At 50.4% G+C, this 18,420-nt stretch overlaps 1 protein-coding gene across 3 annotated transcripts in view; it reads right to left on the reverse strand.

Moving 5' to 3' along the window:
- The window catches only part of CAMK1G (calcium/calmodulin dependent protein kinase IG), a 28,208-nt gene extending 10,326 nt beyond the window's left edge, over positions 1–17,882 (reverse strand). The window contains exons 1-5 of one of the 3 annotated variants that reach the window (XM_073216992.1): positions 17,700–17,755; positions 17,541–17,578; positions 7,198–7,318; positions 2,388–2,516; positions 37–111 (exon numbers count right to left, since the gene is read on the reverse strand). In XM_073216992.1, the coding sequence (XP_073073093.1) occupies positions 37–111; positions 2,388–2,516; positions 7,198–7,289 (296 nt within the window). In that variant the 5' untranslated portion in view covers positions 7,290–7,318; positions 17,541–17,578; positions 17,700–17,755. Of the gene's footprint in view, positions 1–36; positions 112–2,387; positions 2,517–7,197; positions 7,319–17,540; positions 17,579–17,699 lie in introns of all 3 variants that reach the window. The other 2 variants (XM_073216991.1, XM_073216993.1) reach the window with 2 other exon arrangements.
- Positions 17,883–18,420: the final 538 nt, after the last annotated feature.

Genomic DNA, 18,420 nt, shown 5'->3' on the forward strand with positions numbered 1-18,420 from the left:
GATGTCTGCGGAGGAAGTGGGTCACCTTTCACTTACAGCTGCATAACCAGGTAGTAGTGAGTAGAGCTCTCGTAGATGTCCTCCAGGGTCACAATGTTCTCATGCTTGATCCTGGGAAAAGTAAGGGTCATGGTGAAAGCCATGTGGTTTCGGTTGTCCGGACAGAGAATGCAGACCCAGGCCAACTGGACTTTTATTTCTTTTAGAGACTTTTGATGACCATGTTTAGGAAGATCAGCAGCTTTCCTACTGAGTAGGCAGCCCCAGTGAAATCCTGGGGGAAAGACCCCCAGAGTGGTGTTTAGTCCCAATTTTTTAATGGATAATTGATCATTTTGCCTACAGGGGACAAACATTTCCTTGTTACTCCAGGAATGTCACTAAACTTTACCAAGTAAAAGGTAAAGGAAATGAGGAAGGCCAAGGGAGTGCCCGAAACTAGATTCTTTCACACAATGGGTGCCCAGATCTCCTTCAGAAGCATTGCATGAAGAACATGGGCCGTAAGAGGAGGGATTTAGGGCTGATAAGTGTCCTCATGGATCACCATGGGGGAAGTGCCACAAAATCATTGTGCCAGGATATTGTGAGAAGCAGGACAGACGCTCATTTAGGGGGTCAGTTCTGTAGGATGCCTTAGATCAAAGATTTTCATCCAGGGCTATTGTGTCCCTCAGGGGACGTCTGGCAATATCTAGAGGCATTTTGGATCATCACGAGTAGGGAGGGAGCAGGTGCCATTGGCATCTAATGGGTAGAGGCAGGAATGCAGCGGAACAGCTTACACGGCACAGCATGGCCCCCAACCCAATAAAGAATCATCTGGTCTAAAATGGTAATAGCACTGTGGCCAGAAAACCTTGCTGTAGATGACCTCTGTCTAGGGTTACTCAGAGGAGAGTAATAGCACAGTGACGCGGAATAACTGTAATAGCTGGGGAGCTTCGCTTCCCATTCTTCCCAGGCAGCATTTCTGTGCATATCTGTCCAGCAGGAAAATTTCTAGATGTTTTAATCATGGCTGTGCAGCACATGGGTTAAGAACTTAGACTCTAAGTCGGTTGGGTCTGAGTTTAGATCCAGCTCGGCACTAATGGTGGTAACTGGCTGGCTTACTCAAATCTAAGCCTCACTTTCTATGTGCATCTCTCACAAAGGGTTATATTGGGGTTAAAAGAGATAATGCATGTAAAATGCCTAGTACAGTGCTTGGGGAACAGTAAATACGTAACCAATAATAGCTGTCATTCTTAAGGTATTTCTAAAAATATAGACCTCTTACAATGGTTACTTGATGGATTCAACTACATTTGTAAGCTGACAATACTAAGATGAACTTATCAATGGTTTACTCACTGAACACATGTTTATTGAGCACCTATGCTGTGTGGGGCAGATGGTACAATGCAATAAGAAAGATGACCCTACTCCTTGCTCTCATTGACATTATTTGTCATGCGGTCCAAGACCCCTTTTAATAAGGTCTCCCTTGACCATTTGAATTTCATCTCCTGTCCCTTGACGGTATACACGCCAAGTTCCGGGACTCCCAATACTAACTCTGCCCTAGCATCTTTTGCACTTTCATGATTTTATGTTAAAACTTACACTACTCTTGACCTGAATTGCCTTTCAGCACTGCCCTTCCTACCTGCACAAAATTCTACTCATCCATCAAGGTCCCTCTTCTTAGAAAATGTACCTAATACTCCATATTCACAAAAACACATGTGTAGACAAAATGAATCTGCTTCCTTCAAACTTTGCCTTCGGCTAGTGTGGCTCACATGCAGTGGGATTAGAGTTTGTGGCTGCCACCTCTGTCTCTGCCCATAACATGTGAGTTCCTGAGGGTGAGGGATTTCCTTGGCCTCATCCTCGTGGCACTGATGGCTGTTACACTTCGGGCACACCACAGTGGTTCCACAAGGCTGTATTGTTTGAGTTCTGCTGTAAACATTTGATGCTTTGTTAGTGTGGACTCAATCATGATGGTTGGGAAGCTGAACCTACAGTTGTTTTGGTCCAAATTGAGAATAATTTCCAAATCGTATGCTGCTTGCTTAACTTTTAATTCTTCCTGGTATTGGCCGTCCATCAATTCTTGCTGCCTTAAGCTCACTACTCTCCAGTCTGTGTGCACAAACCAGATGCTGCCGCCAGTTGGTTCTCTAGTCATTGAGCTGGAAAAAAAATCAGCCAAGACAGCTGTCTGTCCAAACTTAGCTGATTGATCACACTGACCCAAACTGACCCACCAACTCAATCAAAGACAGTATGTAAACTTTCGAATATGGAAATCCAGCCCCAGTCCTTCTCGAAGGTAATCTGGGAAGGAAATGTTTTGATCCCACAGTTGTACCCAACCCACCCTAAGAGCCACTCACTTTTTCAACACAGCAATCTCATTCTCGAGACTGCTGTCCCGGAAGGCAGGGGACTTCTTGATGCACTTCAGGGCAAAGAGCTTCCCAGTCACCCTTTGCTTCACCAGGAAAACTTCTGAAAAAGCTCCCCTGAATAAAAGATATGAAAAGATAAACATGACAGTACTGATATGGCTAGCGAACATTGCTGGAGACAAAACCAGAGGGTAGATGATAGAAGGTGTGGCTTGTTGTTAGTTTCCACAGTCATGATGGGCACCTGACCGGCTGTACTGACAGCAGACCCTACCTGACATGCCCCTGTGTCCTTTCTCTCATCTATCACATAGGAAAGAAACGATTTGACTATAGACCCAGGGACTAGGTGGGTTCTATTTCTGGTTCCGTAATTTGGGAAGGACTCCCAGAGACTCTGCTTTGGCTACAGAGATTTCTCCACTTGGCAAATCCATTAAAGAGAGGCCACTGCAGAGTTCATTTGCTTCACTACTTTCAATATGGTGAAGTACGGCACACCAGAGTGGCTGTCGGAGGGAGCCCTGGGGGACAGCACGCAGACACAGTAAGGGAGAAAAGACCCCTGTATCAGTTTTAGAGGGTGATAATGACCCTGACCCAACTGTCAGAGGCAAGAGGGCTCTGCACCCTCTCATTCTGTAGGATCTGCCAGGGCAAAAGGCAGAACCCAGAAGCTCTGGGCAGGTTTTCTGAAGATGGAGAGGATTGAGCCCAATAGGGACACAGAGTAGGACTGTGAATTACAGGCTTCTCGGTTTGAAGGGGGGTCCTCTGGAGACCAGATTATCAGAATGGAGATGAACTAGTGGGTGGTGGAGCTAGATTGTCCATGTTAGAACCTCAGCTTTTTGGGTGATAAGTTGCTTAACTTCTGCATATCCAGTTTCTTCATATGAAAAGTGAAATGTCAGTAGTATCTGATTCATAGGGTTGTACAGAAGATTAAATGAGTTAATGTACATAAAAGGCTTAAAAGCATTCCTGACATCTATTAAATTAGATACTATTGCTGGTTTTATTACTATTACTGTTTGGATATCATTAGGGAGAACCCTTGGTAGTAACAGGAGATAGAGTTTAAGTGAGGAAACAGCTGAGCCGTCCTCTCTCCCCTGCCATCTGGGCTCTAGAATGAAGAGTCAAGCTGGTGTAAGGACTCTGAGAATCTGCATTAGAAAACAGTCGCTGTTTCCTGTGGCTGAGTCTCCTGTTTCCCCCAGCTGCACTTGAAACTGAGTTAATCAGAGCCTTCAGAGCTTGCTCTATTCATTCACCCAGCCCTTCAATCAAGATTTATTGAGCACCTACTGAGTTTTAGACACTGGAGATGAAAAGGTAAGTGTTTCTGCTCTTAAGGAGCCGGTAGACTAGTGAAGAACACAGACAAATGAGCAATTAACATTTGATTTGAAAAATGTTCCTAGGCATTCAGTGAGTGCTTGTTTGGCTAACAGAACCTCTCTGTGTCAGGTACTTGGATTAATACTGGTCTAGCTTAGCATCTAGTGTGAGTGACAGACCCATACAGATAACCAGTGGGTATTAGGGGGCCACAGACAATGAACACTTAAGACAGGACCTTTGCTACGGTTGGGCAGGTTGGATACTGTACAACTTCAGCAGATGCCATTCACCTTGGAGACACTGGGACACTTTCATATGGTTAATTATTATGTTTTTCCCTGCAGACAGCAGGCTAAAGGAAAGGGCTCATTTTTCCTAATGTGGACCAAGTGACCAATTGCGGTGGCTGAGGAGCACATAAATATCGCCCTCTGACTGGAGAGCACCCTGAGTTCAGTTTTAAGGGAGGGATGAGAGGTAGCCCATTGGAAAAACAAGTTGGAAGTGATGTTTCAGGTGCGGGTAGGAAAGAAGCATGAACAAAAGCCTGGAGGTGCCGAGCAGGAGGTAGGGGTGGGCTGCCCGCGGGTAGTCCAGTACTGTGTGTAAAGCATGGAGCAGGGAATGAAGGGAGGAGGGGGAGGGTGGTGCCAGGTTCTATGCCTGGTTACATATGGAAAATGCCCTATGGCATCGGCGTGATGGATGCATGGGCCGATGGGTGGGCGGATGTGTGAGGACTCTGGGTTGGGATTCCTTATATGTTCTACTGGTCTCTAGACACCGCTTTCTTTATCACAAAATCAGAGCATTGAACCACATAGCCTTAAAGATTCCTTTAAGACTCTAGGATCCACATGGCAGGCTCCACTTCCAGAGTGCTCCCTTTCCCACCATTAGAATCATACATGGACGGCCCCCTGACTTCAAAGCTGCCATCCACTCCGGGTCCTCTTGTGGAAGGAGATCAGATGAAAGCCTTCCTTGGGGTACTGTGTACAGTGAAATGTACGTAAATGGCACCTAATGGAGTTGTGCAATGCTGTGGCAGATCGAAATGGCGTAACTGCTGTTCTGCTCATGCTGTTTTATACTGTGTGTGTGTGTGTGTGCGTGTGTGTCTGTGGTGTGTGTGGCAGGGGCAGGGAGAGGGATTACAGGACTTAATTGTGCCATCTGTGAGACTGGGGAGCAGAGAGCTAGATTTAAGCAGCCAGGGCTGCTCAGGTCAGAAGGCAGACAAGCAGAGCCTTCAGGGCCAGAAGTACCTGCTGCAATAGTACTTTTGGGGTGCATTTCCTGCTCTGAATATCTTTCCACTCTTGCTGGGAGCCTGGGTGGTGAAGGACATGGTGGAGGAGACAGGGAGAAAAATATCTTCCTGGACAGTGAAAGGAAGAGACCTGGCACTTGGGTGACAATGCCCTCCGCTCTGGACTAGCTTTGCCTAATGTCCTTGTGGCTGCCTGAAGGCCCTGGCATTGTGGGTGGCATCTGGGAAGATGTAGCAAACACCTATTCCCCCTGATGGGTTGTTCCAGGCAGCTGAGAACTGAAGAGAAGGGGCCTCTGTCGTAGGGCTCTGCTGCATCCTGACAGGGAGTCTGCTCTGCCCAGCTTCTCCCTGTCCCACAGCCCCTCACCTTGTACTGCGTGGGGTCTGCAGCCTGTGGCTGCCTGTCCCCTCTCTGAGCACCACAGAGATGCCTTCTCTTTAGCTCCTGCTCAGCCCTAACTGCTGCGACAACTGTGGCTTGCCCCTGCCTTGTCCTCTCTGCCCCAGCCCCCTCCAAACCAGTGCATGGGCTGGATGCATAAGAGCCGCCAGAGAAACTACAAATATAGGTGGTTGGCTATTGGGTCATATTTCCCCAAATCCCAATTTGGTAAGTTTGGGACCAAGAATCTGTAATTTTCAAAAATTAGCTAGGCTAAAATGACCTTAGGGAGTTATTATTAATTTTCCTGAATGTGACAATGACATTGTGGATATAGAAGAAAACACATTTATTCTCAGGAGATGCAGACAGAAGGATTCAGAGGTGATGTGTCATGATGTCTGCGACCTGTTTACCAACTGTTTCAAGATGTCAATATTTATGTGTGGGTGTATCTAAAACAAATATAGTGAAATGTTAACACTTTTTGAATTTAGGTGGTAGGTATATTGGTGCTCACTGTACTATTATTTGCCTTTTCTTTCCTTTAACATTTTCACAGTTGAAAGTTAGGGGATAAGCCCCCAGGTGACTCTAATGTCCCCTGAGCTTTCTGCTGTGACAGACTTCACTAAGCTCCATGAGCACAGCGGTGTCTGCTTCTAACAGCCAATCATTTCTGAGCCACTCAAACACCCCCCTCTAGCCGCCCCTGTCTCGGCCAAGTCCCTTGATTGAGGGCCAGCACACTGATGACCGGCACCACCGCTGAGATGTGCACAGGGGCTGACGCCTGCCTGGGCAGGAAGGGCTCAGAGGCCTCCTGTCAGGGCCAAGCCTGGCTCCTTTCATCTCTAGGGAGTGTGGCCAAGCTTCATTGTTACTGCCCGAGGTCACTGCCTCCCAGCCATGGCACAGGAAGCCGAACTTAGCCAGAATTGGCTAAAGGGAAAGCTTGATTTGATGGACAGCCCACTACCAGCCCCTCACTTCCTGGGGCCCAATTAGCTCAGACTAATGAGCCGGCCAGCTGGGGTTCTGAGGCTGTGGGAGCCAGGGGCCTGGGGCTGCTGCTGGCCTGCGTCAGCGCCTGCCGCCTCCCGGAGAGGCAGGACGAGGCGGAGAGTCAGCCCCAGACAAGCTGTCTCTGCTCCTCGAGCCGTGCAATCGCAGGCACAGACACGCTGGAGGGTGCTAGGAGTTTGGGTGATGGGGTGACTTTATTTTTCCAACATGGCACTTAAAGAGGGAACAGAGAGGATGCTGGTGGCGGGGAGCTGATTCGGGGGTGTGCATCCCCTCAGATCTCTGAGGCTTGGGAGCCCCTTCTCTTCTGTCTGCCACAGACAGTGGGGTTGACTTGTCCACTGCTGGGGGAAACGAGGACGCTGGGTGAGGAGGCCCAGGAAAGTTCTAGGGTCATAGAATCTCCGGATGTGCCCCAGAACTCCTCATTCCTGCCACCAGGGTAAGAACTCACAGGGTGTCACAGAATGGACGCGGGGCAGGGTCCCTGGGTGGGGGTGGGGGTTCAGGAGGTAGGACCTCGGGGAAGGACTGGTATCCCTGAGGGTTCCAGAATATTAACTCATCCTCTGCATTACCCTAAATACCCACCCCTCCTCTTCCCCTGAGGCCCTTACTCCACCTGCCTGGGTCTCTTAGAGCTGCTGAGATGGTGTCACAGCAGCCTCAGGCCCAGTCTGTCTGTCCCTGCTGGCTCGGAACAGCTCTTGGCCGGCTCCCCAGAGAACTAACTCCCTGCCGCCCAGCTCGGCCCCGGGACTCACGATCCTAGCACTTCCATGAAGGTGAAGGTGGTCCTGATGTTGGTGGTCTGCTTCTTCCAGGAACTGCAGTCATCTTCTTCCTTCCGCCCCATCGCCTCCAGAGTTGAAGCTTTCGGGGAAGCTTTGTGTGAGGAGCGGAAGAGAGGGTCTGATCAGCCGGTTTCCCAAGTTAGAGGCGAGCAAGTTGCAACAAGAACTAAAAGGCTCACATCTCTCATGTAAGGACTGGAAGGAAGGATAAGGAGCAAAACCTGGATAATTGGCGAAAATAAGACTATTCTCCCCACTTGTGAAATTACTACAGTGAAGGCAATTGGACATCTACCACATGCCCACGGTGTTGGCTGTATGCTCGGGAGTTTAGAGTCTAGTACTGCAAGTTCTGCCTTGTATGTATGTATTCAAGGGCAACAGCACACGTATAGATGAACATGGGAATATCTACCTTGCGGGGACCTGAGCAGAGCTGAGATGTTTCTTGCTTTACCAGGTGATTGCCAGGTTTATTCAAACTATCCTTTCAGCCTGACTTCCTATTGTCACCTAGTGTATCAGCTCTGCCACCTCCCCCAACCCTTCCTTCCCCTGCCTCTCCCCTACATGATGCGGGTTGAATGAATGGACGTTAGATGAACGAGCTTTGTGTCTTATCCTCTGTAACTCCCACATCATTTAGCACAGTGCTGGGAAAACAGTTATTCATCAAGATGTGATTGGCATCATGTCCTAGCTCTCTCTCAGAGTTCTGCAGGTACGGTATTCATTCCACTGAGTCAACACCTATGATATGGTAGGTGATGGGTATGTACTGATGGACACACAGGTGATGGTCTGTCGTCCTGGGACTGGAGGAGCCAGGCAATGAGCAGGTAAAGTAATGTGAACAGTGATGAAATGGGGGAAAACCATGCACGGATCAAACCTCAGATAAAGTCAGGGGAGGCATCTTTGAGCAGGTCATCTCTATCTGGTTTCAGAAGTTTTTGAAGAGCCAGCCAAGCATAGGGGGTATGAAGGAGTGTTTCGGAGGAAGGAATAAGATACACAAACCCCAGGCAGGGAAAGAGCCTGAAGGGACTGGAGGGACGGTGGGCTGGGGCAGGTGAACTCTGCATGGCACGGGGTGGTGCATGGGCAGGAAAAGGGGGTGAAGAAAGGTGGTATGAAAGGTCTTATAGACCTTATAGACTCCATTAGACATACTGGATTTTCTTCTAAGTGAGACTGAAAACATTGAAGGGTTTTTAACAGAGGAGTTAAATTACTCCATACATGTTTTAAAGATCTTACTCTAGCTGCTCTGTGGAGAATGGAGTGGAGGAGGCCAGAGCTGATACATGGAAAATAGGGATGGGGCAAACATCTAGGAGAGAGGTGGTGGTGCCTGGACCATGGTGACAGGGGCGGTGAGAAGTGTGGGGCAGTGGGCTGTATTCTGGGGTCCAGTCATCAGCAACACTAATGATGTGTCTGTGGTGTGGTGAGGAGTCTAGGCTGACTGCCATGTTGCGGGTAGGAGCATGTGGGGGTAACGGTGCCCTTACTGTTACTGTGGCTGTGAGTACTAGAGAGAAGCACGTCCATGGGGTGGCTGGGGGGACTTTCTGTCCTTTGGACACTCTGCCTTAGCTAGCCTACTACAAGCAGATGGCAGGGTCCTGAGGGTCTGGGGTGGTGGGTGAGATACCAGTTTGCCAACATCTTCTCCCCCATACAGCTTGAACCTAACAGGGAAGTAGGAAAATATGTCTAATGACCACTCCTCTTAGGCAATGCCTCGCCTTCTCCATTAAAAACATGCCCGGAGAATCCATGGGGTCTTCTGACAGCTTTGGAACAAAGACAAAGTTTGAGTCTCCACAATTTAGCAAAGAAAGTAGGTCTGGAGGTCAATCTGAGTTTAAATCCTACCTCTGCTAGTCACTATTTCAATAGCCTTAGGCGATTTACTAATCTCTGACTCTATTAACTCATCCACAATATGGGGCAAAGCCCCTTAGTTACGGTGAAGATTAAATGAACTAGTGTATATAGAGACTTAGCACATTGTCTCATACATATTGAACAGTTGTGAAGAGAGACAGTTTGGAAGCTATTAAATTGGTGTATTGTCATTCCTGGTAATCCCTACCTGGTGGATTCATGCCATTAAGTAGGTCCTATAGTACAGAGGGAAACCTCTTCTGCCATTAGGACACAACTATGAGGCTTAAGACCCAGAAGAAAATGATATAAGTGGGGTCCTTGCTAGAGAGGAAGAGGCCTGGAAAGATGGACACAGGGGATCCTGGGAAGGGGATGAAGAGGCAGGCAGTGGTGTCATTGTCAGAAGCACACATCTTGCCTGTCACCCTCTTGGAGAAGGACACCCATCCAGGAATGGGGAGATCGGTGGCATGGGTGGGTGGGCTTCCTGGAACCTTGCTGGCTGGATACTGTAAACCTAGGGGGATCTCTGATTGCAGCCACATGTAATAGGTAAGCATGGGGCAGGCCTAGAGGGAGAAGGTGAGTGAAACAGTGATGTGTGACCTGCATGGACCCTGGAAAGTCCCTAGGGCCTGTGGCTGTCGGGCTGTGCCAGCCAACTGCACGTCTCTCCTGGCTCCATGTTAAGGGTCTTGTGTTGTTAGCTTGGAATTGGTCAGAATGGGAGTATTTATACCATGGAAACAAGCATATACTATAGTCAGAACTTCTCCTCCCCCCTTATGCCAACCTCCAAGAACCAGTTATTAAACATTTATCATCACATCTCTCCCCATGGCCCTGGTTACCTGGGGTCTGAAACAAGAAAGATATAATCAGGGCTCCTCAGGTGGAAGCAAATGGCTGGAATCTAGGCTGTCAGTGGAGGGTGTTAGCTTGACACCCCACAGGCCAGATGGGAACAGTTATACCTCAGAGGGCACTAGTCAGCCTCTGGAGAAATCCCAGAGAACTGGGATCCCAGGTGCCTGGTAAGTCTGAGGCTCCCTTCTCCCACACCACAACCAGGTCAAATCAGTACCTGATGACATAAAATGCCACCTCGAAGTAGAGCAAGAGGAAAGCCTCTCTCAAGACTGTGTATTTTCCTAAAAGAGACCAAGTCAGTTAAGTGAGATTCTTCAACCTGAGATGCTATAATGGACAAGTTCATATGTAAAGTTCCTCATTTCCCTTTTTGCTGCCTGATGGGGTGGGAGTCCCTGAGAAGGATTTTATAGGAAATAAAGAAGCTGAATTTTTTTGGTACAGTCCAGCATGGTGTATAAGTTTCTAACCTGGCTATATCATAATGGCAATTGCTATGAAAAATGCATGTGAGAAATATTAAGAATTCCGTAGCATTTGGTACAGCCCAATGTAGACCTGCTGACTTGGGCTTGTATCCTCAGGCCCATTTGTTTTCTCCTCTTGTCGGGGCAGCAGCCCAGAGGGACGTTGGCATTTCAGAGCTGGGCACTGGCCGGAGGGGGATTCGCCAGCAGTGCGGTAGTGGGCTGAGCCTTGACTTGGCATCGTCTACAAGACGGAGACAAATGAAAGCCCGGAGATTGCTTTGGGGAAGATGAAATCTTGGAATAGAGGGCTGTCTTAAGCCAGATTTCACTCTGCATCTCTGAGCCCAAATCTAGTGGCTTCTACTTATCAGAGTGGTTGGCATCTGGCTGGCCCAAGTGCTTCCTACTGTATAGACACGCAGCTGTACAGACGGAGTCCTGAAAAGGGCAGGGCAGGAGGATGAAGGGGCAGATGCTAAAAGGAGCCACATCAACAGGGCCCGTTTGGGTGCCTCCCTGTGTCTCTCCTGCCCATCGAACAACAGGGCTGCAGACGCTGCTTTCCAGGGAAGGGCCAACCTAGGGCCTTCTCTGCAGCTCAGGTCAGCCTAGCTGGGCATTCATCACCGGCCCTGCTGGAGCCCCAGCACGATGATGGGTTGCTCTCCAGGAGGCACCACCACCTCATTAGCAGATCTGTACTCACTGTTCCTTCTTTCCCGTCTCTCTTAAATAGCTTAAAAACATAGTATTCTTAGCCTAAGCTAGGCTGTAAGAAAACATCTTTCCCGCCCACCCCTCCTCCCATACACTCCATCCTAACAACTTAGTTCTATCTTCAGAGCAATGTGGAACACTCAGGGGCCCAGACCCTGACACCCCTGCTTCATTCCCACTCGTTGCTGCCCAGGCTGGTGGGGGTCCAAGAGTGGGCTCTGAGAGGGGCAGCCCATATTCCACTGCTATATCCTGCTTCTTGTGCTAAAGCCCGCCCCCTTTTCTCCTGACTTCCGTCATCTAGGTCCTTGCAGAGGAAAATAAGAGGAATTCTGAGAAGGCTGAAGCTCCAACATTGCTCTCATTTGTTTCCACCTTTCACTCTATTTTAGGCAACAACTTCCAGAGGGCTTCAAGCTCTGACATAGCCACTGTAGATCTCTCTGAGATTTAGAGCAGGGCTCACATGTGTGGCCCAGGAGATGCCATGGATGTGAGCATTCATGGCTGGTTCAAAACCCCCACTCCTCAATAGGGCAAGACCCACAAGAATATTCTGCAAAAAATGACTCCTGGCAAAGGAAATGACCTTATTTATAGGACCATCTTTGAACTGGGGAGGTAACACCCTTCCATTCAATAAGCATTTATTGAGTACCTCCTGGGTACCCACTGGACTAAATATAGACATTCCTATGATGGGAGGCTACCCCTCAAAGTGCTTACAATCAAGTTAGAAAGACCAAGCATAGGTATATAAACAAACAACTAAAAATAGACCAGTCGTTTGCTTACATCCTGTTCCCCTCACCAGACTGCAGGTGTTTGGAGGGCAGGGGCTGTGCACTACCCATCTTGGAATCCCTAGTACCTTGCCCTGAGCCAGGCACATATGAAGGGTCCAGCCTGTGTTAGTTAAATGAGTCAGTGAGGAGAAGAGCCCTGGGGGGTGAGTTGATCAGGGAAGGCTTTGCAGCAGAGCAGGGCTGGAGATGGGTATGGAGAGGCAGAGGCTGTGCTCTTTATATTGTTCCACAGGGGAACCTGCAGTAGGCAGACCTGCACCCTGGGAAGGGAAGGCAGGAGGGCCCCCTCTCCAGAGGCCCTGCTGTGAGGCTGTGCCTAGGGTATGGCAGCAGGAGGGGATGAATGGCCACAGAAAGCTGACCTCTCGTGGCTTCTTTGCTATCATCCTTACTGCAGGGTGTGGGGTGGGCTCTGGGTCCCCCCCTTCTTGGTCAGCAAAACTTCCCTGGGACACTCAAAGGGGCCTCCCCTGATGCTTCTATCTGGAGGCAGCCCACCTTCCCACCTCCACCCCCAGGCACGCTCTACCTCGCTAAAGTCACTCTGAGTGGGCAAAGACCTCACGCATCTCCTTTTCTCCCTCAGGCCTGGGGCTGAGCCTGGCTCCCACTTAGTGCTCAGCTGCATTTGGGGGTTTGTCTTTCTTGTCTCTTGGGGGAGAAATTTCACCGCTGGGGAGGAGACTTAAGGGAAAATTTCTTCCTAAAGTGAAGACCCCAAAGCCCTGGGGTGGACGCTGCCTCTGAGCACAGCCTTTTCTCTGCTTCTGGGGACGGGCTGTGTGACCCAGGTGGCATCCAGCCTGGCTGTTTATGAGTTGCTGGTGAGAGATGCTTGGGCCAAGATCCCAGGAGGCAGTGCCCTTCACATGCTTCCTGCCCTCCCCTCCCCAGGCTCTGTCCGGTCACAGGAGCAGCACCAGGGCAGACCGGACCCTGAGCAGGGGAGGTTTATCTTCAGTGGCCTCACTGCCATCACATGCCCTGAAGGTGCCAGGTCCCACCCCATGACCCCACACTGCCCTGGACCCTCTCTTCTGCCAGCCCTGCTTCATACGGCCTCCTTATCAACAATTTCCTATTTTGAGCCATAGCCACTTAGGACTGTGCTGAGGTGCTTAATAAGTGAATCAGCTGGGTAACTGCTTAAGAGTGTCACCTCTCTTGATAAAATGGCCCAGAGTCTCAGGAGCACCATGTCTCAATCCAGAGGCACTCAGTTCCATTCAGTCCAGTGTGCTTCCCAAATCCACAGTAGGGTTTCTAAACAGGACATGAACAGACTGCAGGAGATGGGGGCAGGGAAGGACGGAATCTTTGACTGGCACCTCTGCAGCCTTCAACCCCCAGATCGTGGCTTTCCGCTCTACCTGTGGGAGAGCAACCTTGCTTGGTCAGTCATCTCACCTGGGGCTTCTGAGCAAGGAGGCATGACTCACTTTGGGGCCTGGTGAGCAGGCTCAGAGCCTTCCTGAGGGGCCGTGGGTGGCTCTTTCACTGACTTCAGAGGAATTACCACCCTAGATCTGCCTTCTAGTCTGCTTCCATGGTTTTCCATTTCTTGGGAACGTGACTCAGAGAGGCCTGTGGGTCTTGGGAGAGAGGTTATCAGTTGGATTATCCTTCATAAGAATGTGCTGTCTGCCTCCAGGCTGCTGCACGCAGAGTCATGCAATATATAAATCACTTGGTTATAAAGGGCTGAAAGGGTAAAGCTGAGACTTTTCTTTACTGGGGCTCCACAGTTTCCTGGACTGTGGCCCAGATTGGATTTCCCATGATGCTCTGGATTGAGAGGTACACTAGGAAAAGCTCAAGCTCTGGCTCTGGTCTTGGCTTTGCACCAAGGAGCTGGGCAGCCCCAAGCAAATCTCTGTAGATCTCTGGGCTTCTGCTTTTCTTAGTGAAAGAGGAGACTGGACTAGATTAAGGTTCCCTGAAGTTTGTTTTCTAGACTATTAGTTCCGGAAGACTCTCTGTGAGCAGATGTGCTGCCTCTTCTTGGAGATTCACCATCTATGTCAGCTATTAAAGTCTCTACAGACAAGTACAGACACCTGTTCGATGCTGTCTGACCTGGCACTCCCCCAGCTTACTACACGGAGACACCCCTTCCTTTCAAAGACCCGGAGACACCCCTTCCTTTCAAAGACCCACTGGCATCCAGGAGATTCAGGGTTTCTCAGAACTTACTTTGGAAAAACAGGGTCTAGGCCCTCTTGGATACCGGGTGACCCTCCTTTTGTTTGGGCACTCTGCGAAATTCCCAGCAGCCTGCTGTGATCGGGCCCAGTCCGGCTCTCCTGCTGGTGTCACGGGCACGTGGCTGGGTCTGTGTGTGCTGTCAGAACCCGCTTCCAGTTAATGCGCGGCAGCTCAGGAGGCCAGCCAGATTGCCAGAGCCCAGGCCCTGGACCCCAAAGGCTCCTGGAGACCTCGGGCCTGACCCAGCACCTCTGGAGAACACGGACTCCAGCCCCAGCACTCCCACGCTAGTCCTGCATCCCAAAGGCCAACTCTGCGTGCAGTTTGTGTTCCCTAAGCCACGGAGGAAGGATGCGTTTCACTTGCCTCCTACAGTTTATTTCAGGCTCAAACCCAAATTTAAGCTTAACCAGATCCCTCCTGCTGTAGAGTAAGCCTGAGGGCATGTGTTCCTGAAGGCTGACTGTGTGCCTCTAACGGAGGGAATGAAGGGCATCCTCCAGGTGGCTGAGAGGGAGACACATAAGAGTTATTGGAAAGAGCAAGGTGTACTACTTATTTTTAATGTGCTCCTAACCACATGGGCCTCAGTTTCCTCATCTGTTGCATGAGAAAATGACCTCTGCTCTGCCCATTTCTCAGCATTCCTGTGGAGGCCAGATACAGCAACGGGCAGGAAGAATTCTGCAGCAGTTAAAGTGCTAAGCAGGGGGTCCACATGACAGGCGTGTGAATTAAACACTGCACTGGGGGCAGAGAGGGAAACAAACAACAGTTTGAAGAGGGGCCAGCACATGACCAGAGCCAGCTCCCACATGCCTCCTGTCGTGGGAGCATCTCTCACTGTGATCCTCAAGTATTTAAGGATGTATCATTTTACATACATCATGCTCCTGACATGCAAAGCAGCTATTTCATCTAGTACTCAACCAAGAAAAGAGATCTGTGGCAACACTAGTAAACACCGCGTGTGTTGCTTTTCTTCCCGGGCAATGTGCTGGTCTCCAAGGGGCGTCCTCCTAAGTTTTCAAGGGTCACAGAGTGGACTGTGTGTCTGCCACACACCGCCTAGAAACCTAACTCCTTTGGAAGAGGTGCCTTTGTACAGATGGGGGCTCTTTACTATAAACCGCCGCAGAGGGGCATTCTCTCCAGTCCCCCGGGGGGTCAGAGGAGGGATCTCTCCCTGGGGTGGGGGCGCAGACAGAAGGCAGGGCAGGCTGAGCTCAGAACCGCTGTGGCAGGTATCTGCGTTACCCGCCTGGCGTCGGGGGACTCCGGCGTCACAGTGCTGACAGCCGGCGCAGCCCGGGGCCCCCTTGCTCTGCCCCAGCCCCTGGCGGTGACCGCGGCGGCGCGCGCGCGGTTGTAGCGCCTGCGCGCTGCCGGGGTGCAGTGGCGGCCGCTCCCCCTCTCATTCATGCCGAGGCTCATTCATCCGCGGGCTCGGCGGGCTGCGGCGCGCGCACTCCGTGTGGCTGTTTATTTCTGGGCGTGTGTGCGTGTGTGAATGGGGGAGAGGGAGCGAGGCGGGTTCTCTCCTCTTACGGGGGAAGGGGTGTCTTTTCAGTCCCCGTGGGAATTTCTCCTGAGCCTCACAGAGTTCGCTGCGCGGACTGATCACCTGGGTGGGGCACTGTGCTAGGCACTTTATCTGCATTGTCTCGTTTAATGCCTCGCTGCCGCCTTACGAGGGAAATATCCCCAACTCCATGGCTAAGGCACTGATGAGGAGAAATCTTAAGAAAAATGCCCCAAATCAAACACAGTTAGAAGATGACAGAGCTGGCGCTCCAGTCCATCAGACGCCAACAGCACTCCTTGCCGCCCCACCGTATGACCTGTTGCTCTGCCCTCCAGGTGGTTGTGGGGGATCTCACTTCTGCCCTCCTCCTGAGGATGCTTTCATTCAATCCCAACACCTGAGTGAGTCCCCCTGGAACACGTGACTTGGTTGCTCTGGGAAAAGGCTGGATCTTGGGAACACTTGGATTTCTCAGCGTTGAGGCTGGGCCTGACATCGGTCCCCCCGAGCCTCTTCTGTCTCCAGCTCAAGCCTTTTCGCACTAGAACCTCAAGCTTCTGACCCAAAGTTTTGCTCCATCTTTCTAAGGAGTGCTCTTAACACGCACACACGCACACCCATACACCATAGCTATCTGTAGTATCATGGAAAGGTCACTGGTTATGTCAGAGGATCTGGGTTCAAATGCTACCATCATCATATGGTACTACTGGTATCAGCCTTGAGACCCCAGGCAAGCCTCTTTGAGTCTTAGTGTTTTCATCTGTGCTAAGGGAGAAATGCTGTTTGCCTCACTAGCCTAATGGGCTTGTCCTACAGATTAATTAAAAGCACACTATAAACTGTGAAGTGTGGTCTCCATATCAGGTATTACTATGCACTTTGGGGGATGGCCTTTTAGGTCTCATCTTTGGCCCTGGGTAAGCTTGGGTCAGTAGGATTGACAGGGTCTGGGCTCTGCCTCCCACCTCTGATCTGGGAAAGATCATCTTACCCAAGACGGAACCTGCTTGACTCTTTTGACCCTTCTCAGAGCTTTTCCTCGTGATCAATTTATCTGGCTCCAGAGAAAGCAGCTGGCTTGCCACGCACTGCAGCCTGAGCAGCGTGAGCCTGGCAGCTGCCTGCGGGAAGCTCAGGGTTAATGTTTGTGCGTCAAAGTTACGTGGAGAGAAGGGGGCACGGTACGGATGGGGGTTGGTGGTGAATCCAGACCTCCTTTTAACATGTTTACCTGATAACTGACCTAGGGAAGTTTAAAGAGGGAAAGGAGATAAATGAACCCCCGGGGAAGGTGAAGAAGGGATCCTGTGACTGACAGCAATGCGAGGCTGAGTTCTGCATCCTAACGCAGCCAGGGACAGGGAGCTGGAGCCTGCCCATGGACCCTGCCAGGAGGGACTGAGGCTGGTGCACCTTCCTTGGGTTTGCAGAGCCACAAGCTCTCTACCAAGAGCCCACTGGCTCTCCGAATCCATACAACCCAGGCAGGTAGACAAAACAGGCATCACCCCCATTTGGCAGACAGGGTCAGAGAGGTTAAGAGATGAAGGTTGAGCAGAAGGCAGACGGTGCCAGCATGCTGGTGGTCCTGACTCCCTGCGGATGGATGGCCCCTCCCAGACACAGAGCTTGGAGGTCTGTCCCGGGAACGCAGCCCTTGGGCAGGCATTGCAGGAGGAACATATACAGATATTTTGCTCCCTGTTTCCTGCCCAGAAGTCCAAATGGTTCCCATTCAAGCCAACCCTGAAGTGACAGCCACATGGCTCCCCGTGGAGGTCCCACCCATACCCCCATTCAGACTTAATTATTCCTACTTACCCTTGAATGCATAAGAATCAGGCAAGACTGGACTGGGGCTGAAATAAATACCAAGTTGCTCACAAAAGTGGCTCTTTAAACCTACTCTGCAGGTGCCACACACCTCCCACTAAGCAAGGAAACATCTTAAAACCAAAAAAAGAAGCAGGTCCATCTTACCCAGGGACTCAGAAAGAACCTTGCGGTGCTCCCACTCCAGCTCCTACAGGTCTGTGAGGATTAGCTGCTCCTGTGCTTTAACAATAAACTGAATTAAAGGGGAGGAATGCAGGGGTTTTCTTTCCCAGGACCGTAACCAGGCAGCCTTAAAGGGGAGGAAAAGCAGCTAGGGTGGCTCGCATCTCTCCTTTCCCCCTGCTCTGCTTTCCCTCCCTCCAAGCAGCCCTGAGTCTGATCCAGAAAAAATGCTTTTGCAAAGGGGCCCTTTTATGCCCTGTGGGTGTGGTGTATGTGTGCGTGTGCATGTGGTTGTATTGATGTGATGGAAATAGGGAGGAAAAATAAAAAGCCAAAGTAAAATATCATAGTACAGGTTTCCATTGGCCTGAATGAGGTGATAACAGAAAATCAGAGAAACTTCCTAGGACTGTCCATCTCAGTTTCCTTTTTAACCACTCAGTGGCTGGAGTGTGTTGTCTAAAGACAACTTCCAGAGCAACAGCATATCTACAGCTGCTGAAATGTGCTGGATTTTAGCCTGGAAAACCCTCAGTGTCCAGTTGTCTCTTATGAAATGAGAAGAGAAGCAGGGGGACCCCATGTTGGGTGGTTCTCCCAATACCTCTGGTACGTCTCCTCTGCTCTGTTTCTGGAAGCACAGCATTCTGATCCCCAAGCCGACTGTCCTCTTCTGTCCTAACCCTTAGGCCCTAGGGGATCA

The sequence above is a fragment of the Manis javanica genome, chromosome 11 (assembly GCF_040802235.1).
Source record: "Manis javanica isolate MJ-LG chromosome 11, MJ_LKY, whole genome shotgun sequence".
Taxonomy (NCBI): Eukaryota; Metazoa; Chordata; class Mammalia; order Pholidota; family Manidae; genus Manis; species Manis javanica.